Genomic DNA, 26798 nt, shown 5'->3' with positions numbered 1-26798 from the left:
AAATGTCTAAGACACATGTATGAACATCACATAAAATAAATGACTTTGATTGTGCTGGTTTATCGTCCGATAAACAAGTTGAAGTGAAAATGTATCATAGCTACTTAAAAACTGTGCAACGTGTATAAAAGGAAAAACAAACAGAGGTAGAACGAGCCCTGTGAAGAACAGTGAGCTGCATTTTGTTTACATTTCCTGAAGTGCAAAAGCTTGGTCAAATACATATATAGGATCAAACGTGTGACATAATTATCTTAAAACCATATATATATTACGTATATATAAATACACAGAGGCTTGCATATCTGCATAGAGCAGCCTCCTGTTCTAATTGCAGAGATCATTCCCTGTGTTGATTAAGGTGCAGTGGAGCTCGCCTGGTGCTGGCGTCTTGGCTGCACTGTTCATTATTGCCTGTCCGGTCGGCGATCAGACGTCTGACAAGTGATTAATCAGGCAGGCAGCCTCTGCGGAGCAGCCCAAAGTTAATTTCCACACTTCAGCCTGCGGAGATGAATTAGAGGCCCGACTAGAGGAGGCAGCGGCCTCCGTCTCCGTGTGACCCTTGACCCCCGGCCGGGCCCAGATGACGTCCAGCCTCCTCGCTCCGCCCTGGGGCCCGTTCCCGCCGTCGCGCACCAGCACGCAGCGTATCTGGGAGCGCCGGCGTAGCGACAGCCCCTGGAACTGCGGCCGGAGGGGGGCCAGACGGAGGGAGCGGGGGGGGGGATGGAACACCCCGTCCTCCTGCAGCAGGGCCAGGTGCGTGTCTGTGAGGAGGAGCTGGGCTCGGGGCTGGGGCCGCGGCCGGGGGCTCACACACACCTCCACGCTGGTGTACAGAAGCAGGCGCACCTCCCCCAGGGTGGGCCGGCCCTCCTCCATGTTCCCGTGCAGCAGATACACCAGGTCAGCCAGGCTCTTCTGGAACTGGCAGCACACACGCAGCCCTGCGTCCAGCAGCAGGTCGGGGACGTGGGCTCCCCAAGCCAAGGACAGCCCCGGCAGGTCACCCTGGAGGAGGGGGTGGCGAGGGGCGTGGACGTCCCCAGGACGGACCGCCGCCAGCAGGGTGCGGCACAGCTCCTGGGTCAGCCTGGGGCTGAGGGTGTGGAGGCTGAGGAGGCTGTCCTCGGTGGGCCCCAGCAGCCTCACGCTCTGCCCCGCGAAGCCCACCTGCACCTCCCTCAGCTGGAGCAGAGGCAGCTGGTGGAACAGGGCCAGGGGAGCGGGGTCAGAGGTCAGGGTGTACAGGGCCGACTCCAGGAGGATGAGGAGGGCTGGCTGAGGGAGGGGCTGGCTGCGAGTGGCCGCGCTGAGCCAGTACACGGCCAGGATCTTCTGAGAGCTGAGGAGCGATGCTGGGAGGGCATACTGGAGGTGGGTCACCAGGCTGGGCAGGGGGAGGGACCGGAGCTTCAGCAAGTTGGAAGGGAAGTCCACCAGGCTCTGATAAAACACGGGAACACCCTCACTCTCCTGGGCCAGCACAGAGCCTTCCTGGACCAGCACAGAACCTTCCTGGGGAACCACAGAACCTTCCTGGGCCACCACAGGGGCTAAGCCTGTGTTCTCCTCAAGTGAGGGCGAGTCCTGGTCTTTGGTTCCGTAGGTGACTTGCGGTTCTTCAATCCCAGTTCCCTCAGACTCTTTACACTCGGGTTGTTCCTGTGATTCGTCGGGAGCTCGATCGCTGTCCTGATCCTGTGACGGTACCAGCTCCTGGAGAGTTGCCTTCTGGTGTCCTTCCCCTGCAGTGCTGGGGTGCTGTGGTGGGTCTGTAGCCTCGGCAGGGGTCTGGCCAGGGGGGGGCGGGGGCAGACAGAGGGCAGGGGGACTATGAAGGGCCAGAACTGACTCTACAGGCTGAAGATCCTGGTTGAGTTCCATCTGGAAGTTCTGGACCAACGGTAGCTCCTTCACCAAGGAGAACACCATACTGTCTCTGACCAGGGAGAAGACCTGGCTCTCCTTGACCACCGACATGGCCTGGCTGTCCAGCACCAGAGACACCACCTGACTGGACCAGCTGGACCTGGCTGTCTGGGTCTGGAGGGGCTGTAGGACCCTGGGAGAGCCACGCAGAAACCTCCCCGCGTCCTGGAACACCCACGACACCCTGCTGACCAGAGAGCCCAGCCCTGAGGCCTGCTCCCCGTCTAGCACCTCCTCTGCCTGGGACTCTGCCTCGCAGCCCCCCTGCCCCTCCACCACCGGCCTGGATCCATCCATCAAAGCCAGGCTGAACCGGCCCTCCAGGGCAGCTTCTTCCGGTGAACCAGGACCTGCCTGACGTGTCTGCCGCGGGTCTGCGGAGAGCAGAGTGTCGGCGTGTGGACGGCCGGGCAGATGCGTGGTTCCCGCCGCGCCCCGAAGGAGGGCCGAGTCGTCTAATGAGCTCCCCTCTGAGCCCGACGAGCCCTCGCAGCCGTCAGCCAGGACGCCCTGCCTCTCGTTAGCGTGCCCCTCCGGCCCCGCCAAGCATCCATCACCCCGGCCCGGGACAGGCACCTGGCGGAGGCAGACTTCCCCTGGACCGTCCTCCTGCTCGTCACCGTCCCCAGACCCAGCCCCAGCCTCGCCCCCACCCCGCCCACCCCACACCATCTCTGGCCCTGATTCATGAGACGAGTCCCTCTCCTGCTCCAGGGCTTCCCTGGTGCTTACCCCTCGCTGACGGACGTCTCCGCCCGGGGCCGAGGGAGGGGGGAAGACGACGCGGGTCCACGGTACGACCTCCTTCTGGTGGGGGAGAGAGAGACACAGAGAGAGAGAGAGAGAGACAGACAGAAAGAGAGAGAGAGAGAGAGAGACAGACAGAGAGAGAGCGAGACAGAGAGAATGAACAGATTCAAGTCTTTACACATATAGTATATGACTTACATCCTCTATCCTGGTTACTGTCCCAAAAACAATGACCGATGCAGCGCATCATTATTACAAAGGAGGCACGGAGAAGCATCAGCCCCCCAAACACCCGAATGCAGTAAGGAGCAGAGAGACGGGAACACGAGAGTCTGGAAGTGGCCCTGTGCTTTTACTGAAGCTCTTCTCTGCTAGGTGGTCTATGCCTGCAGGACAGCGTTACAGGGCTGAAATATGTGCATAATAAACAAACAGCACAAGCCAGGGGAGAAGCATTTCATGGTTCATAAAAAGCTGTATTAGCTCTGCCTGGGCAGGGAGAGCACTCATTATGGCACTAGCTTCACCTTTGTGCAGAGAGAGAGAGGACAGCGAGATACGCTTGATCTACAGCAGGCACAGACGGCACACAAACACTCCAGTAGTCTTATCCAAATATACATAAATTACCAACACAACCATGCTTGGCTCTGCCATGCTGCTGGAAGGGTTAGCCCTCATTAAATGACCTACAGAAACATGAGGCACACACTTCCACTGTTATTCTGCCCCAAGCTTGTGTATAAGGCCGGACCAATGCATTAATATTACATACCCATGTGTATGCATGCAGGGCTAGCTGGGTGTGTGTGAGAGTGTGTGTGAGGGTAGACATTGTTATATGTTTGTGTGCGCGCGTGTATGCATGTGTGTATGTGCGGGTGCACATGTGTGTATGTATGAGTGAGAGTGAGTGAGCGTGAGTAAGAGCGTGAGTAAGAGTGTGTGTGTGTGTGTGTGTGTGTGTGTGAGTGTGTGTGTACCGTGCCGGCGCAGGTCCCTGGTGGGACAGAGGGCACGATGAGCCGAGGCAGTCTGGATCTGTTCAGCGCAGAAGGGCTGTCCATCCTGCTGGACAACAGGAAGTCAGAAACCCAGACTGAAATAACACATCTGTTATTGTACCCAGAGAAACAAACACATTTCAACCTAATGATGTTTATACAAAGAGGCGAGACAGCAGAGAAAACGTGTTTCTAATACACGCTGCAAGGCTCTTTGTTTTCAAAAGCAATTTTAATAATTTGCCGTGGCGTGACACTTGAGACTTGAAACAGTTTGCAGGCATAAGACCCAACCACACATGCCCCCCCCCCTTCACTAAACCATGTATTAGATTTGAATAGCAAACAACCCAAAAGGCTGTCTGAGATACGAGCCACTCAACTAGCAGTGGAATCTGAATGTGCATGTAGATTTCAGGATTTACATCCAGTACAGGCGCTCGGGGGGACAGAGGGAAACTACACATACAGATTGTGAAGATCTGTGACAGGAAACGGCAGCTGTGGAGGGCTTGATGTGGACCAGCTGACAGACTGAGAAGAGGCTTCAAGCCCTCCACAGCCACACTCAGAGTAGAGGGAGAAGCTCCTCTGGTCAAGCTGGGGCAGGGCGGGACCAGACACAGTGTGTGTGTGTGTGTGTGGTGTATGTGTGTGTGTGTGTGTGTGTGTGTGTGTGTGTGTGTGTGTGTGTGTGTGTGTGTGTGTGTACGTGTGTTTACTAACCACACAGAGCCCGTTTGGTTTTTCCGGGCGTCGACCCCAGGTTGTGCAGACTGCAGCTTCCTCTGGTCCTCTCTCCTCTCGTTAGCACCCTCCTCCTCCTCTTCTCCTCTCCTCTCCTCATCACAGGCGTCCAAGCATCCCTCGCTCAGGTCCTCCTCCCCTCGCTGTCCGCCCCCAGGCTCCGCCCCTTCAGGTTCTGGCCCCTCCCCCTCACTTTGCCGATCCACCTCCTTGCTCCCAGGCCCCGCCTTCTCGCACCCAGGCCCCACCTCCTCAATCCCTGGCTCCACCTCCTCGTATACTGGCCCCACCCCCTCGCTCTGTGGCTCCGCCTCTTGCTTCCTGCACACACCAGTCCAACACACACACACACACACACACACACACCCCATCACCACTGTCATTTCAATGGAGAATACATCTAACCTGAAGCAAGCACACAGATGCTGCCACAGAATGATCAAACAGGCCTGTCTCCACATACCGACAATTTTCCAACTTCTTCAGTTTTTCTTGTTGCCGTTTCTCAAACTCCAACCTAGAACACAGGGAGATGATTACAACCCGTCCAAGACGTCAGGAGGGGGAGAAAATAACAGTATAAAGGAAAAACAAATCTGGACAATCAAATCATAGCCTTTACAGCACATGGAGCACACAGGAGGTAGATCTGCAGTAACGGGAGCCCGCCTCTGAGTGGGTAGCTAGCTGGCAGACTGACATCAGAGCACTCTCCAGCTAGCCCCTCAGCCCCTCAGCCCTGCACAGCTAATCACAGCCTGTCTCCAGCCCTGCTCCCACACCAGCCCAGGTCTCCTGGTCAGACCGAGCAGAGCAGAAGGGCTGTCAGTGGAGGAACAGGAGAACTGCGGTGGCCATTAAATGGGCGTGGGTCAGATAATCCGGAACGTTCCACCAGGAGCGGGAGAAACAGGCGGGGTTGACCTTGACTGGCCTCTTTTACACCGGAAATCTGATGGGGTCTGGCCTAAACATACAGAAGTTGAAGGCCTAAATGATTATTTCTTGTTTCTTCTTCCAAACACACACACACACACTGTTGTAGCTTTGGATGGGAGCTACACCCACACCAACCCCTCACTCACAGTGCTGTGCTCATTACCCATTTCCACTTTACCGAAGCAGGCAGAACTCAGCCGCTTCCACAGATATGAAATGATAGAAGATCCAATTAATTCCTCTCGGTTTCCCTGATCAAATTGGGCAGAGAGAAACGGCGGTCCAGAGCAGTGCAGAGCCTGCTCGGATTAGCAGGATCTGTCCAGCATCCAGACAAGATGGCTTCACACCGTCTCCGTGCGGTGAAAGGCTCGCAGATGAGCTCACATCTCAAGTGACTTCTCTGATTAAGGTCAGAGGGTTTATGCCACGAGGAGGATTAACGCAAAACAATTGGTCCAGCTTCAAGGCAGACTGGTGTGCTCGACTCCAGAGATCTGTAGGGTTGTTTGATGAATGCTTGTGAGCGTATGTATACGTGTGTGCTGGCTGTATGTTGTCAGCCTGATGCCTATGGGTTACGGCCATTCGTTAGTGATGTGTTAGCAGTCAAACCTTGACTGCACTGAGGGCACACGCTGTGACATCTGATGGTTTACATTTAGTCATTTAGCACACGCTCTTATCCAGAGCGACTTACAGTAGGCAGTAGCAAGTAGGGTGAAGCCCAAGGACACAACATCATTTGGCACGGCTGGGAATCGAACTAGCAACCTTCAGATTACTAGCCCGACTCCCTCACCGCTCAGCCATCTGACTCCTCAGTTTAGAGAGACCTTCTCTGCCAGACTACTTCCTCAATCTCCTCAACTTGTAGGACGTCAATCCATGCCTCCATCTTTATCCCCCTGCTCCTTTATCTCCCATCCTCTCTTTAGTCTCTAGTGTCCCCTCCCTCTCACGCCCCCCCTCTCCAACTCCCTCTCTCTAGTCTCTCGACCGCAGGAGTGCTGCTGTTTGGGGCCGCTGTCTTCTCGAGGAGATGACAAGCTGGCAGAAACAGCGGCCTATCAGCTGCAGCTGGGACGGAGCCCGCCTCTGCTGGCTTGTTACAGAGGAGCTTCACTCAGTCCTCAAGCCAGACAAACACAGTGTAATGAGCAGACAGCCCTCAGGTGGATGGGGAACACCTGACGTTGGCATTACTGAAAAGAACCCCCCCCCCCCCCCCCCCTTTCAAATCAGGCCCTCCAGGTCATATGGTTCTCCTCCGGGGGCCCCTTGGTCTGAGTGAGGGGGCGGCACGGAGGCTCAGGTGTGGGAGTGTGTGAGGATCACTCACCCTGGGTAGAGCAGCATGGCCTTGGCCAGGCTCTCAGAGGGTCTGGAGAGGTCTGGCACAGAGACACACAGCCTGGAACAGGACAGGAGACCGCTCTGGAGGAGAAACCAAACACAGCAATCTGATCTCCACATCCACGTAGGAGTTAGGAGAGAGAGAGGATGGCAGCTGTGTCATGAAACCAGAAAGAGACTGATGAAAGTCATCACCACTCCAGGCTAATGAGGGTTGTTTATTCAGCATGACCCAGGTGGCTGTAGAGATCCCTCTGGAGGCTTACACACCTGGGACATGCCGTACAAACGGTTGGGGTAAATAATTAATGCATTCTTCCACTGAATCTGAAAATTAATTGTAAAGAATGGGGCCTTGATACTCTTAGTAACACTGAAAAGCGTTTGGCTGTTGCTGCATGTGTAATCTTTCAACAGTGAGCAAAACAAATACGAACAAATCTTATGTGAGTGCTCTCTACAGATCTCAATCCTCAGATGCAGGGAGTCTAACTGCTAGTTTATAGTCCAACAAAACAAGATAATCGACGATTGAGTGCAGCTGAATATAAAACAACATCCTGATCGAAAAAGCACTCCAGAAATAGGAGCATAACCTATTTAACAAAAATAAATGGAATCCAAACTATTGACAATAATGGTGTCATACAACACCCGGCTAATCTAACTGATTTAAATCGGGTGAGTTTGAAAAGCTACACATATGAAGGGTAGGATTCCCTGTGGTGGTAAACAGAAGGCTTCTAAATTTACATACAGGCTCAACATTCCTTAACCTGCTACACCAGCCTCAGCCAAAAAACAATCAGGTACGCGAGCGTTTTGGACCACAACCCGAGATCTCTTTTCTCCTCGGAGTAAAAAGCATCCGTAGGAGGAGAGAGGGGGACCAGGGAATACTGGGATATTTACAGAGATAGCTGGGAGGACTCGACATGCATTTCTTTGAAGAGAGATCAGCTTGTTTTATTGTATCACAGACGGCGCAGCTATAATTATGACTCAAGGAAGAATTGCATAGAACTTCCTCACTAAAATATTTATTAAATAAGATATGCAGGAGGAACAGGGGAAACAGACTGACTCCAGGACTCAAAGCCAGATCTCCGGGTGTAAACGGGGTTAGTAGAAGTGGTCTGGTGTGAGGAGTACCTTGCGTTTCTCTCTGAGCTGGGCCGCTTCAGTGGGATGGTTGAAACGGAACATGGTGCCCCTGCCGAGCTGTACCACAGCACCTGGAGCGACACACAGGGACAAGTCAGAGGTGGATGGAGCGACACACAGGGACAAGTCAGAGGTGGATGGAGCGACACACAGGGACAAGTCAGAGGCTGATGGAGCGACACACAGGGACAAGTCAGAGGCTGATGGAGCGACACACAGGGACAAGTCAGAGGCTGATGGAGCGACACACAGGGACAAGTCAGAGGCTGATGGAGCGACACACAGGGACAAGTCAGAGGCGGATGGAGCGACACACAGGGACAAGTCAGGAGGTGGATGGAGCGACACACAGGGACAAGTCAGAGGTGGATGGAGCGACACACAGGGACAAGTCAGAGGCGGATGGAGCGACACACAGGGACAAGTCAGAGGCGGATGGAGCGACACACAGGGACAAGTCAGAGGCGGATGGAGCGACACACAGGGACAAGTCAGAGGCTGATGGAGCGACACACAGGGACAAGTCAGAGGTGGATGGAGCGACACACAGGGACAAGTCAGAGGTGGATGGAGCGACACACAGGGACAAGTCAGAGGCGGATGGAGCGACACACAGGGACAAGTCAGAGGCGGATGGAGCGACACACAGGTACAAGTCAGAGGCGGATGGAGCGACACACAGGGACAAGTCAGAAGCTGATGGAGCGACACACAGGGACAAGTCAGAGGCGGATGGAGCGACACACAGGGACAAGTCAGAGGCGGATGGAGCGACACACAGGGACAAGTCAGAGGTGGATGGAGCGACACACAGGGACAAGTCAGAGGCTGATGGAGCGACACACAGGGACAAGTCAGAGGCTGATGGAGCGACACACAGGGACAAGTCAGAGGCTGATGGAGCGACACACAGGGACAAGTCAGAGGCTGATGGAGCGACACACAGGGACAAGTCAGAGGCTGATGGAGCGACACACAGGGACAAGTCAGAGGCTGATGGAGCGACACACAGGGACAAGTCAGAGGCTGATGGAGCGACACACAGGGACAAGTCAGAGGCTGATGGAGCGACACACAGGGACAAGTCAGAGGCTGATGGAGCGACACACAGGGACAAGTCAGAGGCTGATGGAGCGACACACAGGGACAAGTCAGAGGCTGATGGAGCGACACACAGGGACAAGTCAGAGGCTGATGGAGCGACACACAGGGACAAGTCAGAGGCTGATGGAGCGACACACAGGGACAAGTCAGAGGCTGATGGAGCGACACACAGGGACAAGTCAGAGGCTGATGGAGCGACACACAGGGACAAGTCAGAGGCTGATGGAGCGACACACAGGGACAAGTCAGAGGCGGATGGAGCGACACACAGGGACAAGTCAGAGGCTGATGGAGCGACACACAGGGACAAGTCAGAGGCTGATGGAGCGACACACAGGGACAAGTCAGAGGCGGATGGAGCGACACACAGGGACAAGTCAGAGGCTGATGGAGCGACACACAGGGACAAGTCAGAGGCTGATGGAGCGACACACAGGGACAAGTCAGAGGCTGATGGAGCGACACACAGGGACAAGTCAGAGGCTGATGGAGCGACACACAGGGACAAGTCAGAGGCTGATGGAGCGACACACAGGGACAAGTCAGAGGCTGATGGAGCGACACACAGGGACAAGTCAGAGGCTGATGGAGCGACACACAGGGACAAGTCAGAGGCTGATGGTGGAAGATGACTGGAGGGGCACAGGCTTCCTGGCTCATGTGCATCAAGCCCTGATAGCCCAACAGTGAACACCCACTTCCTGTGTGTGGGCACAGACAAGCTGAGTGTGTGTGTGTGTGTGCGTGTGTGTGTGTGGGGGGGGAGTGAGAGAGAGACATGCAGCGCTGATATTTACAGGGCCCAAAAATCTGTGTCTAAGCCTTTCAATAGAAATTGGGGACAGACTCTTCCGGACCTGTCAGCCCCCCCACCCCCCTCTCTCTAACCCCCTCATCCCCTCTTCTCTTCTGCCCCCCCCACCCCCCTCTCTCTAACCCCCTCATCCCCTCTTCTCTTCTCCCCCCCCCCACCCCCACCCCCACCAATCTCTGCTCCAACAGGGGGAAAGTAGGCCTTTTCTAGGATTGTTGGGGAGCCATTTCTGAGCTCTCCACCAGGCAAACCTGACAGCTAAACCTGGATAGTCTCATTCCATTTCTCAATCTCTTGCCAATGTTAAGTGAATACACTGCCACGAAGTACACAGTCGCTCCAGCGAGATTGCCACCGCCATTGCCAAAAAATGAGTATGACTTACCACAGAACACGGCTGGTGGGAACCCTGGAATGTCTTGTAAAGCTATAGAAAAGGTCCAACACTCCGGTTTATTTTTATCAAGCTCACACTTATCTACCACACACCCCAGGATGTTTGGGTCTCCTCTCCCGGTTCCCTTCTCCCTCTCCTGAGCAGCAAATCCTAATCTTGCAGCTATTAATGACTTCTGACGAGTGACAAAGAGCCCGGGATTGCACTCTGGGATAGATTCAGGCTGCATCAGGCCTGGAAATTACTATCGTTTGTTCAAAGAAAATGGCTCCAGATGCCTCCGTTTCGGAGGGGGATATCGGCTAAATTGAAATGGTTGGGGAGAGGAGTGGCGTGGCCCCTTTGATGTGTGGCGCACTGTGCTGGTCTTATCTTGCCGGCGGCGGAGGAGCGGGGCATTTGCGGCCAAGGAGAGAGGGAGAGAGGGAGAGGGGGAGAGAGGGAGAGAGAGCGCTTTCCCAACCCTGGCGGACGGAATCGTCTCTCCCCCTCTCTGTGTCGAAGTTTCAGCTCCGCTCCATCCTCTGAAAGGGTAATCCTCCAGCCCACTTCAACCCCGCCAGCCCTATCAGCTCCATCTGCCAATTAGGTGGAGGACCAGTGGCTTTGTCTGAGACTTTGTCCAGGGCCTCTCGCCCTGCAAAATGTTTAGTGAGAGACTTGGCATCTGCCCTGCGGAGAGCATCCTCCACCCCGGCTCTGAGAACACACACGCGGTCACGCCGTCGACAGGGAGACAGGAATCTAAAGAGGATTCTGTGAGGCGCGCTGAAAGGCAGCGATCACATCAACCCTAATTAAATGGGAGTAGCGGTGGTTACCGTGCCACCCACTAGCTAGCTGGATGTGCTTCTTAAGGAGAGGGGGGAATTTGCATGAGAACATTGAAGGAAATGCAACACTCATCGGTCGATTGTGCACCTGATGTAGTGTGATTTATGCACGATTTGTTTACGGGGATTTGGATGAACCGTGAAGGACCATGAAGGCTTCCCTGCAGTACTACAGTAACAGGCCTCTGTCACCATGACAGCATTCATTCTCAAAGAGTTAAATACCACAGAATCCATCTTGGCTCATACAAACACTGCAACGCCAGTTACCCTGGGTGAGGTGATAGTTACCCTGGGTGAGGTGATAGTTACCCTGGGTGAGGTGATAGTTACCCTGGGTGAGGTGATAGTTACCCTGGGTGAGGTGATAGTTACCCTGGGTGAGGTGATAGTTACCCTGGGTGAGGTGGCAGGGCTGATGGATCTGCACTCCGTTGACTGAGCACCATGCACCAGGACTAGGGACCAGAGTGACCGTCCCTGCACAGTTCTCAAACACACAGTGATCGCTCTGGAGTCCAGGACCATGGAGCACTGAGAGCGAGAGCGAGAAAGAGAGCGAGAGAGAGAGCGAGAGAAGGTTAGAGTGAGAGGCAGAGAGAGGAAAATAGCCTCAATCTCTAGAATGACTTAGTGCTACTTTCACACTGTGCTGCACTATAGACAGCCAGGCTGAGCCAATACCTTCTTCCTCCTGACTCACCAATATCCTGATTGGATGATGCCTCATCTTGACCAACCAGAGTTCTTCCCTCCTGCAATGAGAGCGCCATCAGAGAGGACCAGGCTGGACGACAAGATGTAACCACGGGGATGAATTGCTATGGATTTTCTAGATTTAATAACAGCGGCGTCTTGGCGCTTATGTGTTTGTATTGATTCCTGAGGCGTCCGGACGGGCCTCGCTCCTCACTTTCAGATGATAGAGGATGATGCCTGTGCTCAGGAGGTCCTCGTCAATGCCTATGAGGTGAGGCAGGGCCGAGTCCAGCACCACACCGCTGCCTTCCTTCCTCAGAGCCAGAGTCTCCTCCTGGGGGGGGGGACACACACACAGAGAAATCACCCTCCTCTCACAGCCTAGCACAAAGATATAAAACATAAAACCGCTGACAGACATTTAATAGCAAACAGCAAGAAAAGTGAATTCTTTATGAGTGCTCTTCCTTGCCCGAAGGCCAAGCTGAATAATAGCAGCACTCCAACCATGTGTCGCCGCGATAGCAGCAGATTGGCTGAAGGCGGAAGAGGGGTCATAAATCATTCAGATTGCCATGGCTACAGTCAAACTGTGCACGGTGTTCACCGAGCGACGCCGTGGCAACCACGCAGAGGCCAAAGGCGGAGAGCACGCATCATTTGGGTGATTGTTTATAGACATGTCCGTTCTCCAGGGCCATTAAAATCCCCATGACAGTCAAGTTAGTCGATCACAGATCAGGACAACTTCAGCCGGCCTCAGCACGGTAGACACATCCCTGGTGACGACGCAGGAAAGGTCAGACAAAGGTCAAAGATTCACTTTTTATGGCTGCCATCTCCAGCCCGTTCCATTCATATGAATAAACAGTACCACACCATGCTCTTGTGTACACAACATGATGTGATATGTATGAGAACAAGTGGAATATTGGGGAAATATAAATTATTATTTAAAAAAAAATCATGAACGCACCATTTTCTACCGTGAGAAATTATATTTATTCATACAAAATTCCCATCAGATTATAAATAAGAGGAAGGGTTTAAGGTCCATATTTCACACACAAGTCTGTGATTAATGCTGCCCTATTGTGCTGACATTCAGCTTACAGGCCATCGCACCCCAACATTACCAGTCACATCAGAAACTCAGAAGTCAGACTAAATCAATGTGCACGTGAAAAATCCATTCTGCATATCCGAAAATCTCTGCTAAATATGTATTCAATGGCATTTCAGCACCTCAACAGGAAGGTGATAAGAGGCAGAAAAATTGCTGTAATCCGTGAAAGACATTTTTACAGCCAAGTTTGGCTCCTGCTCTGATGAGCACCATAGGGTCTCCGCTTCAGCAGACTGATGCTGGAGCATGTGCAACACACTGCCAACCTGAGAGTCACAGAGATGTGTGTGTGTGTGAGAGAGAGTGTGAGAGAGTGTGTGAAGCATTAACACCTGAAACAAGTCAAGCAAAAATCCTTGCCGGAATGAATTCCACTCGGTTTAAAAGGAATGCAGAATGGTCAGGAAGGGTGCGTTTTAACAATGATCTACCTTGAAAAAATATATCAGACATGGGCACAAAACAGGAAACCTATTGAAGACCTGTACCACCCCCCCCCCCCCCCCCCCCCCCCCCCCCCCCCCCCCAGGCAGGCCTTGAGAAACACAGGGTTACTGAAATTTATGTTAAGTTAAGCAATTAAAGGATAGCAAACTTCCTGGTGTGGGTTCAAGGCTAACAACCTTTTCTTCTCTGAGCCATGGCCTCTACTCAATGGGTGAGAGAGAGTGTGAGAGTGTGTGTGTGTGTGTGAGAGAGAGAGACAGAGTGGGTGTGTGGCCCTGTCAGGAGAATCCGCTGTGTTAAGCTGTGGGACTCACACCTCAAATTGCGACGGATTATCATAAGTACCTTTTCAAGAGGCCGAGCAGAAAATATCTAACATATGGAAGATTCAGTCAATACCCTGCGTGATCTAGCTCCCCTCCCTCTCGGCCTCCCTCTCGGCCTCCCTCTCGGCCTCCCTCCCGGCCTCCCTCCCGGCCTCCCTCCCGGCCTCCCTCCCGGCCTCCCTCCCGGCCTCCCTCCCGGCCTCCCTCCCGGCCTCCCTCCCGGCCTCCCTCCATTCCCGTCAGAGACCCAGCCTGCCCCCCCTCCAGCCCTCATCGACAAGACAGAGATGGGTAAAATCCTTTTTTCTAATGAAGAGGGAGACACATGGACTCTGGCCCCGTACTTCATTAAAGGGATTCTTCACAGACTTCATTAGAGGTGAGGTGAGGTCTGGCCGATTAATGCACTGTGTCACTTTCCACAGACATCAGGACAACATGAGATTTTTCCCTCTCTCACACTCTCGCTCTCTCTTTCTCACTCTCACACACACACACACTTGTCTCAAGTATCAGCCATGAACCTAGGCCGCCACAAAACAAGTTGGACTTCTGACTGTGGTGAGAATGTCTCTCTCCTTCCCTCCCTCTCTCCTTTTCTCACTTCCCCTCTCCTCCCTCTCTCCCTCTCTGCACATCCCCCATGCTTCACTCTGATTGAGGCAGGTGGTGAGAATAATTAACTCTGCCCCAGACAAGCAGCCAGGCTTGGGCAGCGTTTAAGTTCCCATTAAAGCCATCATCTGCAGTTGGGTCGAAATTTTAATGGATTTCTGAGCGCTTCAGCTCCTCATGTTTCCCCTTTTGCTATGCAGAGGAGAGCTGCTCGATTGGTTAGCCTATCAGCTCATCCTTCTCCCTCTCCATCTCTCATTCCCCCCTCCCTCTCTCTCTTCTCTCTCCTGGAGGGGTCCACAACAAGCCTGTGTCGATGGACCCTCTCACCCAGGGAGACTGTTCCCTCCAGAGAAGGTCTCTGGATCCAGGAGACGTAATGTCTCTGGTGAAATGAAGACGTTCTCAGATGAGTCCAGTTCTGCTTGTAAGGTTCCTGTGTGGGTTACTCGCTTAAAAAGATTTTTATTTCATATATAAGTAGTTGAATACTCAATTGTTCGCTGACACGGTGAACGAACAAGGTTTCTGAGCATCAAAGGTCATCTCCAATGATGTATCAAGGGTAACTGCTGACAGGGCGTGGTTGTGATAAGGTCATGAGACACAGTAATGATGAAATATGGTGTATAAGTGCTGACTGAACAGAGTAAATGGAGAGTGAACACAGGCAGACCCAGGAAACACGCCGTTCTAGATTTCCTCTACACCGTCTGCTGATCCCAGCAAGTTTGAGTCCAGGGAAATAAAAACATTACCTTGATCAAAGAGATTGGAAATTCTTTTCAACGCCGTTTCTCACCAAACACTGAAACAAAGTGCGGTTCCTCCCAGAACGTTTAGTGGAGCAACGCTCCCATCGATTTTCATTTGCTTCTTCCTGTTCCAACCTTCCTACAGAACGCTGAAACATTTCTAAAAATCACACATCACCACATTTTTCCAAAGCATTGTTTCAAAATATCAAGACCCACCAGAGATAAAACAAAGGGGGAAAGTCCTCGTTCTAACAGGGTCTGGGTTTGTGTCATAACCAGTCAATTTAAGCTTTTTCTCCACCTTCTCTTGCTCCTAGTACATCATCTTCCTTCCCCCAACCCTGCTCTTCCTGCCATTTGTCTACGGCTGAGGCTGCTCTTCAACCTGTCTCACATTCATTCCCTTTCTTAGGTGCCCTGTAACCTCTAATCTAAGAAGCGGAGGAAGAATAACTTTTCTCACAAAATTGCCTCGGATACAGAATTAAAGTTCTGTTTACGCCGTTCGGAGGCTGACAGGAGGCCGTTGTGCAGACGGAAGGCTGAAAGGGAGGCTGAAAGGGAGGCTGAAAGGGAGGCTGAAAGGGAGGCTGAAAGGGAGGCTGAAAGGGAGGCTGAAAGGGAGGCTGTCTCTTCAGAGCTCAGTGCCTCTCCTGCATTCAGCACAGGAAACCAGCATTTTTCATCGGCACAGAATGCAAATGTACGAGGGATGACAAATGTCAAATCCATAAAGTCATTCATCAAACACTTAGAGTTATGGCAACATCAGTGAGCCAGCCGCTTGCCAGTGGAGTGGCCTTTCAGCCGGGTGTCACGTTGTGTCATGCATCATAACCGCCCTCTTGCATGGAGACACACAGCCCCGATAAGCGCCCCGCTGCTCCGCCCCAGACCCTCCGCACCAGACCCTCCGCCCCAGACCCTCCGCCCCAGACCCTCCGCCCCAGACCCTCCGCACCAGACCCTCCGCCCCAGACCCTGGTCTGGCAAGAACAGCCGCCTCACTTCACCTACCCTTCAACACGCAAGCTGAGATTTACAACATGGCTCCTTTAACGAGCGAGCAGGGCACTCAGAAACGGCCTCTCCATGTGCTGCTAATCAAGACCTCTTAATTAGAGGGGGAGGCAGCTTGTAATGAGCTCATGTACCATCCTGATTTAGGCTTCATCTGCCAGCCTCTCTCTAAGAGTCCCACAGCAAACCACCCACACACTCCAGTCAACGACCAAGTCCTAATAAGCACGCTCTCCACGGGATTCAGGTGTAGGTGGTCGAAGATATTTCATAATCACTTCGTTATGAATTCGCCACAACACGTTATTTGACCGTGCAAATGATCGGTCAGACCCAATAGTCTGTCTCCTCATGGATACTTCTCATTCACGACAACACACAGCTGTTCCAACTCTCACCTCCGGTAAGGGAACGCTGGTGAGTTGTTTTTCAAGTTGGGGTTTAGAACTGTGCAGTCTGTCGAGAGAGAGAGAGAGAGAGAGACAGAGAGAGAGACAGAGAGAGAGACAGAGAGAGAGACAGAGAGAGAGGCTGGGTTGAAAGCTACTGTAAAGAATGCCTTCACATTGCATCCATCACTTTGAAATGAGAGGAAATGATGATTATATATAAAAATGCCTTATTGGCTCTGTCGCAAATCAACGAGTGCGTGTTGGGCTGGCTGAGTGAGGCATGCTGGGGGATATATTCTGTGAGGCACATCTTCCTTCTCCTCTGCTCTCCTCTGCTCTCTTTCGGTCTGCTCTCCTCTGCTCTCTTTCGGTCTGCTCTCCTCTGCTCTCCTCTGCTCTCCTCTGCTCTCCTCTGCTCTCCTCTGCTCTCCTCTGCTCTCCTCTGCTCTCCTCTGCTCTCCCTCTCCTTCCTCAGGGGCGAGAGAAGGCACATCTGAAGCTGTCACTCATTGGCGCTCTCCTCACTTTGTCAAATGTTGACTTCAGGACCGTTAAACCATCTCTAATGGCAGCTGGATACCATTCACATCCAAATAGCTGGAAAATTACATATAAATGGCACCTGGCCTGCTACTTTTATTACACTGAGAGTCCAGGTTCTGGATCTCTGAAGAGCTACAGGGACCCCTCCTGGTCAGACGTGTCAACTGCGAGCAGCTGAAAATGAACCCAGCTGAAATTAAAAGATCACTGAACACATCTACAACCTTGCCACTTGGCCATTAATGAAGCCATTCATGCAAGAGCTCTAATAACTACTGCTGTATCAGGAACAGTCAAAAGGTGTGTCTGAATAGAGGACCGATCTCATTAAATCCGTTTGTTCAATCCAATTGTCACGAGATGACCCATCCTGCTCTGCTATTACAGTGGGAGTTACATAAAAAATACTAGATATTGTTTGTGACAAGTCCTCATCCATCCACAATGGCTGTTGAATTAATTGTCCATCACAAATACTGCTCAATATCCTGGTGTAGCCACGTCATCATGTCGAACAAAAGGCCTTCAGGCAACTAGAACATCATTTAATCCTGAAGTGCCAAAGCATTCATCCAAACAAAAGTTTTTATAATCCCCTCACTAGTGGCACTTTCAAACTGACTATGGTATTTGCAAGTAATATTTCCTACGTTCAGAAACAGAGCAAAGACTGAAGACAAAAACAAAGAGAGGGAACTAGAAAACATCACAACAAAGAGCTACATCAAGTGATTATCCTCAATTACGGCGCTCTGAAAACCAACCAGCTAATTTCCATGTAGCAGTCAGCTCAGAGAACACACTGGGCTTCTGTGAGTCGAGGAAACCGACCGTAAATTGCTCCCAGGATACTTTGGAAGTTTTTTTATTTATTTATCTTCTCCCCCCGAGTCGGCTTCTTCACAGAAAAGCTTCTTCTAACAGAATGGTAAATGACACCAGCCAGCCAAGGACTAAAACATTACATTTTGCTAATATGTCAAGCTCATGTGGCCTTCTAAGTCTCACGGCAACTGGACAGACGGCTCCTAAGCTCTGACACGGCACAGGGCCATCTGTTGGGCTGGGTTTCTGTTTTTTTGTTAGGGGGGTGTATGTGTGTCTGTCTGAAGAGGAAGGAGCAGGGAGAGAGAGAGAACCACACAGACAGACAAGGACCGAGGCCGCCAAACAAGTTACAACATCAGCTCTTCAGAAACGCTTTCCGGGAAGAAGTATCTGCAACCGGGGAATGACAACAGGAGGTATAAGACATGGATAATCACACCTTGAGAATGTTCTGCGTTTCGCCCCACTTGCTCGCCCACTCCTTGGTCAGCTCCAGCACCTAAACGAGGGCAGAAAGAGAGCGGCGTTCTGACTTCACGTTTCCCGGAAGGAACGCGGGTAGCCGTGACGTGACGTCGAGGAGACACCGGTGTTCGGCTCACCTTGGCCTCGTTCCGGTGAAGTTTCTTCTCCACTCGGAGCGTGGAGGCTGGATCCCCCGAGAGGTCCTGAGGACAGACAGAGGGCCAAGAACATGACCCTCACGTGTTAACAAATGCATGGCTAGAAAAAAAAAGAACAATTATTAAAAACCATCGCCAATGATCTACATTCAGGAAGTACTTCTTTCACTACAGAGTTCTGGACCTCGACTTAATCTCTGAACCTTCCAAGGTGTCTTAAATTTTTTATCTCTCTGAGGGTTCAGGTTGGTTTAGGTGCAATTCTATGGGCGTATGTGAATCCCTCTGTGACACTGCTTGCAAAAAAAAAAAAGCTGTACAAATCAATTTCATTGGATCTTTCTGCGAGGGGAGCTCACCTGATTGTCCGGGCCCACCATCTCTCTCAGCCTGGCGATCTCTGCCTGCAGCTCCCTGATCACCCGCACGCTCGGGTCCTCGTTCACCATCGGAGAGTTGACGATGTTTTTAGCTCTGTTAGCGTAGCGCAGGGTGCTAAGAGTCTCTCCGTAGTTGACATCAGCAGGGGAAAGGGCTGCGAGGACAAATCACACATTCCCACTTCAGAATCAGAATCAGAATCAGAAAGGGATTTATTCGCCATGAAAGTTTGCACAGACAAGGAATTTGCTTTGGCAGGAAGGTGCATACAATAAACATATACCTAAAATTTAAATATGTGGACTAACTATACTAAGGGTACATAAACTAGCAGTACTAAGTGGGATAAATATAAGTTGCCGTAAATTACAATATAAAAATACAAAAATACAAATATTACAAAAAATACAAATGTACAAGATACCATGTTATGGTGCAGTGCAAAAGCAGAGTGTTTTAGGCAATAAGTCATTTGAGTCAGTGTGGTCCCTTGGCCTTGTTGAAGAGGCCAACAGCGGAAGGGAAGAAACTGTTTTTGTGGCGTGAGGTATTGGTCCTGATAGACCGCAGCCTTCTGCCGGAGGGGAGTGACTGAAACAGGGAGTGTCCAGGGTGGGAGGAGTCGGCCACAATCTTCCTCGCTCGCCTCAGGGTCCTCGAGGTGTGCAGGTCCTCGAGGGTAGGCAGATTGCAGCCAATCACCTTCTCAGCAGTACGGATGATACGCTGCAGTCTGCTCTTGTCCTTGGCAGTGGCAGCAGCGTACCAGACGGTGATGGAGGAGGTGAGGATGGACTCAATGATGGCTGAGTAGAAGTGCACCATCATTGTCTTTGGCAGGTTGAACTTCTTCAGCTGCCGAAGGAAGTACATCCTCTGTTGTGCTTTCTTGATGAGGGAGCTGATGTTCAGTTCCCACTTGAGGTCCTGGGAGAGGATAGTGCCCAGGAAGCGGAAGGACTCCACAGTGTTGACTGGGGAGTCACACAGGGTGATGGGGGTGAGTGGGGCTGTGTTCCTCCTGAAGTCCACAACCATCTCCACTGTCTTAAGAGCATTGAGCTCTAAGTTGTTCTGGCTGCACCAGGTCACCAGGTTGGCCGCTTCCCACCTATAATCAGACTCGTCTCCACCAGAGATGAGCCCAATAAGGGTGGTGTCGTCCGCAAACTTCAGGAGTTTGACGGACGGATGACTGGAGCACAAAGGTGAGGGTCAAAGGCAATTCCTAAATGAACGTTGACCCACACCTCAACCCCTGACCACCCCCATCCCTAAGGTTACGCAACACTATCACCTCCATCTCCAGGAAGTTTGAGGACACACATGGATGGGTTCTAAGACCTTCCCTCAGGGTGGGCCTGTATTGGTGGTCCCAGTCAGAGAGATGTTCTGTACCTGCGATCATGATGGTCTTGGAGTTCCCTCCCAGACTGTCCTTCAGAAGCCACGTCAGAACCGAGTCTCTGTAGGGAACGAACACCAGCTTCCTCTTCCTGGAGGACTGGGGACCATGGCCACTGTCACTCAGGTCAGCTGGCATCACATGGCACACAAACAGACCAATTAAACCAGCCTTAGGGGGTTCTAACAGTAGGATGATTCTCGCCTGAAAGATACTTGGAGGAGGAGGGGGGGGGGGTGGGGGGGGGAGAAATTAAGGGGACGAACCCCTCAGCATTTCAGACTACAACAACAAAGAGCTGGTCCTATAAATATCATTCAGCAGCACAAGCATGACTTTCATTACGTGAGTTATAGTGCAGAGAACTGAGGTAAGTGTGCAAGGCAGTAGTTGTGTTATCACAGAGAACTGAGGTAAGTGTGCGAGGCGGTAGTTGTGTTATCACACAGAGAACTGAGGTAAGTGTGCGAGGCGGTAGTTGTGTTATCACACAGAGAACTGAGGTAAGTGTGCGAGGCGGTAGTTGTGTTATCACACAGAGAACTGAGGTAAGTGTGCGAGGCGGTAGTTGTGTTATCACACAGAGAACTGAGGTAAGTGTGCGAGGCGGTAGTGGTGTTATCACAGAGAACTGAGGTGGTGATCCCGGCAAGTGAGACGCACCCAGTGCTGAGATGACGCTGCCCAGCGTGACGAGGGAGCGATTGATGTTGGCCCCCTCCTTCAGCCTGGCCCCGGAGGAGCGCGTGGCGTCTGCCCGCTCGCTGCCCGCCAGATCCACCAGGTGGACCTTGCTCACCGTCTCACAAGGCAGGGCAGGGTCGAACCGAGCCTGAGGGCATAGAGGTAACACACCCACATACATACATTAGACACACACACACACAAAACTGAGGAAGAGACATGTACACACAAAGATATATATACACACACACACACGACACACACACAAAACTGAGGAAGAGACATGTACATAAGAAGAGACATATAAACACATCCCTTAGAACTGACATCTTCCCAGATGCCTTCAAAACAGCTGTTGTAAAGCCCCTATTAAAGAAACCCAAATTGGATAACAGTCTACTTGCAAATTACAGACCAATATCAAACCTTCCATTTATTAGTAAAGTACTGGAAAAGATAGTTTTAGTCCAATTAAATTATTTTCTTGAAGAAAATAACATCCTGGAAGTCTCGCAGTCAGGTTTCAGGAAATATCACAGTACAGAAACTGCTCTCACCAAAATAATTAGCAACCTCAGACTAAACTCTGATGCAAATAAAGTCTCTATCCTTATCCTGTTAGATCTCAGTGCAGCATTTGATACCATTGATCACAACATCTTAATCAATAGACTGGAAAAGCTTATTGGGTTCACGGATAGTGTATTGAACTGGATGAAATCATATATCACAGGAAGGAAGTTTTATGTTAGTTTAGGAGACCATAGGTCCAAGAAACATGAGAACTGCTACGGGGTTGCTCAAGGAAGCTGCTTAGGTCCATAACTTTTTTGTCTTTATGTTACCACTCGGCGACATAATCAGAGAACAGAACATAGATTTCCATAGCTATGCGGATGACACAAAACTATATATATCCACTGAACCCAACGATGCAACGGCCATCAATTCCATTACCAACTGCCTGTTGGCAATAAACAAATGGATGAATGATAACTTTCTTAAATTAAATGAAGACAAAACCAAGTCCTACTATGTGGCCCCAAATCCAAAAGAGAGATGCTCACTAAGAATCTAGGAGGCTTAACCCCCTGTCTTAAACCAGAGGTGACGAGTCTCAGTGTAATCCTGGACTCAGATTTGAATTTCAACTCTCACATTAATAAAGTGACCAAAACAGCTTTCTTTCACCTGAGGAATATAGCAAAGGTACGACCATTCATAAACCAAAATGATGCAGAGAAGTTAATTCATGCTTTTATATCCACCCGGCTGGACTACTGTAACGCACTTTTCACTGGTCTTCCCAAGAAAACCACTGAAAGACTACAGCTCATTCAAAATTCTGCAGCTAGATTATTAACCAAAACTAAAAGGAGAGAACACATTAGTCCTGTCCTAGCTACTTTACACTGGCTCCCTGTTACCTTCAGAATTGACTTTAAGGTCCTTTTCCTCACATACAAAGCTCTACACGGACAAGGACCTAGCTACATTGCTAACACCTTTATAAACTACACACCAGCTAAAACACTGAAACTATGGAACAAATTACCCATAAATATTAGGGAAGCAAATACGCTAGACATTTTTAAAAGACAGCTTAAAACCTACCTTTTTACCGAAGCATTTAAGTAATTTTATCTCAGAAGGGTTTTACTACTTTTATTAGTTATATTATTGTTTTTATAATTTGCTATTTTAATTATTACTTTTATCACTTGTATTATTGTTTTTATTGATTTTGTGTAAAGCACCTTGAGCTACAATTCTTGTATGAAATGTGCTATATAAATAAAGTCTTACTTACTTACACAAAGATGTATATACACACACACACACACACACATACAAAACTGAAGAAGAGACATGTACACACACACACACACAGAGATATATATACATACACACACACAGAGAGATAATATTCAAGGTGAGTGTGTTTAGTGCCCCAAGACAAACACTTTCCGACACAGCCAGGTCCACAAGAATATGGACCTGGCTTTCCAAACAGAATATCCAGGGTTTCCCGCAGCACTTTGCAGTTAAGGCGGCCGCCTAAGCAACACACTCCTGCCGCCTTAACTACGTTGTCAAAAAAATAACCCCCCCGATCCGCCGGCAAATCTCACCCTACCACCTTAACACATTTTCGGCGGGAAACCCTGATATCGTCATAGTAACGTCAGGTCCGAGTCGTGCTTGTGCACCTGCGTGAAGCTGATGGTGAAGATGGCGTGTGAGCGGCTGCTGACATCGTTCATGGCCGTGCAGGCCGTGGTGCGCCTGGCGTTCCCCCACGCCATCAGGTCCTCCACCTCGCTGTAGTGATGCACCTGGTGCTTGGACAGGCCTGATGGCACACACACACAAGCCAGTCATCAGCACCGGGCGCAGGGCAGCCACACACTGGCCCTGCGGAAGCTCCAGAGACGAAAGGACATTGCAGAAGTCTTACCCTGGACGTAGGGCCCATCCTTGGGATGCTCTCTCACCCTCAGACTGCCCTTCACCATGGTCGTCTTCTGGAGGAGGTCCTGCACTCTCTCGTTGTAGATCTCTATGTAGCTGGTACCATAGGAGGAGAACAGATCGCTATGTAGCTGGTACCATAGGAGGAGAACAGATCGCTATGTAGCTGGTACCATAGGAAGACAAACAGATCTCTATGTAGCTGTAACCATAGGAGGAGAACAGATCTCTATGTAGCTGGTAACATAGGAGGAGAACAAGTCTTTCACAATAAGAGTATTTTTGATAATCATCGTGTAGGGTTGGATGGTGAAGGTTGAGTAACAATTTCTACTTTAATGGCTGTGTTTGGTGATCCGATTGTTTTTGCCACCATTGAGTTCCTGTTTAATGATGGGCATAAAATGATTGCATTTAAAAAAAGCTATTTCCTGATCAAAACCGAACTAAAGCATGACTAGACTGAAATCTGCAGATTAAAATGTAACACTTGAAGTGAGAGCTATTATTGCTCCCTCATAGTTTATGCATTGACTGCAAAACTAATTCATAACAAATTACTATTTCCACAATCTAACAAAGAAAGTGGTTGTTAACATGAATTTGAAAGTGAAAGTGATTAGCTTTTTGGAAAACAAGTCAACAACATTCTACATTTATTACCTGCACCAATGTTTTATGTTCACAAATTAATCCTGAAATAATTCTACCTGATTAGGTTGCAGAGCTTTTAGTGTTTATTAAATTATATTTGTTCATCCTTGAAAGCTGCATAAAAAAAAAAAGATTTAAGCACCAAAAGTATTAAACAAGCCTAGTGCTTGTATTCAGTAACAACTCTGGGATTCGAATTAGCTTCTGGAGGAAAGGAAAACATATTAAAATGTGATCCTATTTGGAAATTACCCCGTTCACAAAAGGAACCGCACTCTGCCAAACTGAATCTCTTGTTGTCCCCTAGTCTCGAGTCGGCAGAAAATTCCATCAAGGGCTCAAGGTCAGACGTTCATTAAGACATGACTGTCAGCTAACTGCTCCTAATTCATCATGCAGATATGAAGAGGCTCAGTGTTAACCTTTGGGGCATCCTGTCCAGGCTGTCGGGAAATAACTGAGGGTCTTGCCAGGAAACTGCAGTGAACCCACAAAGAGAAACGCCTGGGTTCCACATCAGACTTCTCTGGCCATTTGACACTCATTACAAGGCGCTAGACACATGCCCCTAACTTCATTCTGCAGTACAGTTCCCTGTCAGGCCAAAAGGCTATTTAAACTGCTAACGCTAGACCAGTACATCCTATATCTCTCCTATATCAGAGACCTATATCTCTCAGAACAGAGAAGGTTGTCCTATATCCTATATCTGTCCTACATCCATCTATAGGCCTTTATATATGGATATGGGTCCAGGTCTATGTCCAGTATTGAGGGAAATCTGCAGCTATATTCTGACACATTGGAAACCAACCAATCAGCTGACCCCTTACCTGACCTCCATGAGGAAGGACGTCCCATCAGTCTGGCTGTTTGCAGCTCCTTGACAGAACAAGCCTTCGCAGATCCTTGGAATCAGCCCTGCATCGCCCTGTGTCCACGAGAAACACAGGATGCAGATCACATACATGACCCTCAGACATCCAATCAAAAAGACAGTCCCAGGAAGCCATATTCCACGAGAAGAGAATTCAATTTGGTCTTCCTACTTTCTCACAACGCAGCTGAATCTCTCCCCCGCATACACGAGCGCAGACATGCTAAGACATCCTAATAACATTCCAAACACCAGCTTGTCTGATTTGGAGCCAGAGAAGCCGAACAGCAATTCCTGAGTCTGATGGACCCCTTTGTTTTAATTACTATCCAGCAGATGGAGAATATGAAGAGGCCTGTATGATTATCAAGCATGTTGACAGTCACCCTCATGATGACCTTGCATAAGTCTCCGGGTAGACAAGAAGAAATCTCATTAGCTGCCTGAGTTTCCAGCACCGGGGCAAGGTGAGCAGAGCTAGCAGAAACTGCTGCCCTCATCACATTTTCTGATTAGTGGGGAGCAGCTTGTGGATGGAGTGATGGAGAAGAGAGCGCATCTACTGAGAGGATGCTATTAGTCAGGCGCTAATTTGGAGGAGATTGTTTGTGTGTGTGTGTGTGTGTGCTCGAGTGTAAACTGCTTGAGAAAGATAACTACTCCTAAACATTCAACTGACATACAACTAATGGCCCTAATCTGATTTAATAGTCTTCAGAACTGAACTTTGAACTCGTACCTATGCAAACTAAAACAGCACATTCATCACAGAGTTTGAGATGTTTAAAAGGAGCAGTGCCCTTACTGGATTCCCCATCATGGTGTAGGATTTCCCCGAGCCTGTCTGTCCATACGCGAAGACGCAGGCGTTATACCCCTCAAACGCAGCTGTCAAAACCTCACTCCCCAAGTCTTGGAAAACCTGAAAAAGACAGCAAGTGACAAATACAGAGAGCTTTATGCCCAGAGATAGAGTAGGCTTAGAGTGAGAGGACGCCTCCATACTGAGACTTTAGTACCTGTTCCTGAGGTACAAAGCTGCCTCCTCTGATATCAGTAGAATCATAGGAGAAATCAAAAGAGAATGTCTTCCCTTCATCTTTTATTTCATCTGCTGGAACGCCTTTGGATATGTGCTGTGAACACGGGGAAAAAAGAGAATTGCAGTAGTGGTCTGCCATACTTGGCGTTTCTGATTGCCATCACAGAGATCACGCTGACTATCTCGTCTCTTGCTGAGAGAATACTGGGTAGAAATTGGCTGTTTGCTCGTGAGCGTAATATTGTGGCCTGCATATTAGGTTAGCGAGTCACCTTTGGGTTTAGTATGGAAGTTGAACATCCCTCCATGCGGACGATCACCTTCGCTGACATTTCTTTTTCTCTATTAAAATCAAAGTAGGTAACTAAACCATTCAAGTAATCACGTTCATATAAGGTACAGAATTATCATAAAGATTATGATGCTTTACAAACAAAAGAATTAAAACCTATTGAACAAATGCGAATCTAACAATTGTAACAACAATTGTTCAAATAATTTGAACATTGTAAAAGCTGACGCGCACACAATGTACAAACCTCTTGTTCAAGGGTCGAACTCGGACAGCAACTCGAACTGACGCCATAGTTTGTCCAAATCACCTTGCAACAATAATTCACTTGACGCTCTTGACTTAAATTAGTAAAACCTAAATGCACATTTGTTCTCCTACTCCCACAATAATATATACTTTTCACGTTGTACTTCAAAATCGTCTTTCGTCCAATGAGTCCACAAACTTTCTGCATACACCTGTCACCTGTGCATAACATGTCATAACACAAACACGCCACTAGAGGAGGCTACTGATCTAGCCTATCACAAACATATGTAAATCTGGTGAAAGCTAGTATCCGGTTGGT

The 26798-nt window shown here is 49.9% G+C and overlaps 1 protein-coding gene across 1 annotated transcript; it reads right to left on the bottom strand.

Moving 5' to 3' along the window:
• Positions 1 to 349: 349 nt before the first annotated feature.
• On the bottom strand, positions 350 to 26521 carry kif16bb (kinesin family member 16Bb). The gene is made up of 20 exons (XM_067235736.1): positions 26475 to 26521; positions 26208 to 26277; positions 25913 to 26029; positions 25699 to 25815; positions 24850 to 24947; positions 23349 to 23458; positions 23101 to 23243; positions 20870 to 21038; positions 20200 to 20337; positions 18780 to 18955; positions 18400 to 18465; positions 18237 to 18296; positions 11957 to 12076; positions 11747 to 11798; positions 11440 to 11577; positions 7884 to 7966; positions 6718 to 6812; positions 4900 to 4953; positions 4421 to 4757; positions 350 to 2511 (listed from the first exon to the last, which is right to left on the bottom strand). Exons 1-20 carry the CDS (start codon positions 26519 to 26521, stop codon positions 430 to 432), a joined length of 4272 nt encoding a protein of 1423 aa, XP_067091837.1. The 3' UTR covers positions 350 to 429.
• Between the last annotated feature and the right edge of the window lie 277 nt (positions 26522 to 26798).

This window comes from Osmerus mordax, chromosome 5 (genome assembly GCF_038355195.1).
Source record: "Osmerus mordax isolate fOsmMor3 chromosome 5, fOsmMor3.pri, whole genome shotgun sequence".
Lineage (NCBI taxonomy): Eukaryota > Metazoa > Chordata > Actinopteri > Osmeriformes > Osmeridae > Osmerus > Osmerus mordax.
Note: the sequence above shows the minus strand (reverse complement) of the source record. Positions and strands in the feature narration are given on the sequence as shown.

Bases quoted from the DNA above. Each gene is read 5' to 3' on its own strand.
- kif16bb (XM_067235736.1), bottom strand. From the start codon at position 26,521: ATGGCGTCAGTTCGAGTTGCTGTCCGAGTTCGACCCTTGAACAAGAG. The intron at 26,278-26,474 runs GTTTGTACATTG...TGATTTTAATAG, and splicing joins GTTCGACCCTTGAACAAGAG to AGAAAAAGAAATGTCAGCGA. The intron at 23,459-24,849 runs GTAAGGGGTCAG...CTATGGTACCAG, and splicing joins TCCTTCCTCATGGAGGTCAG to CTACATAGAGATCTACAACG.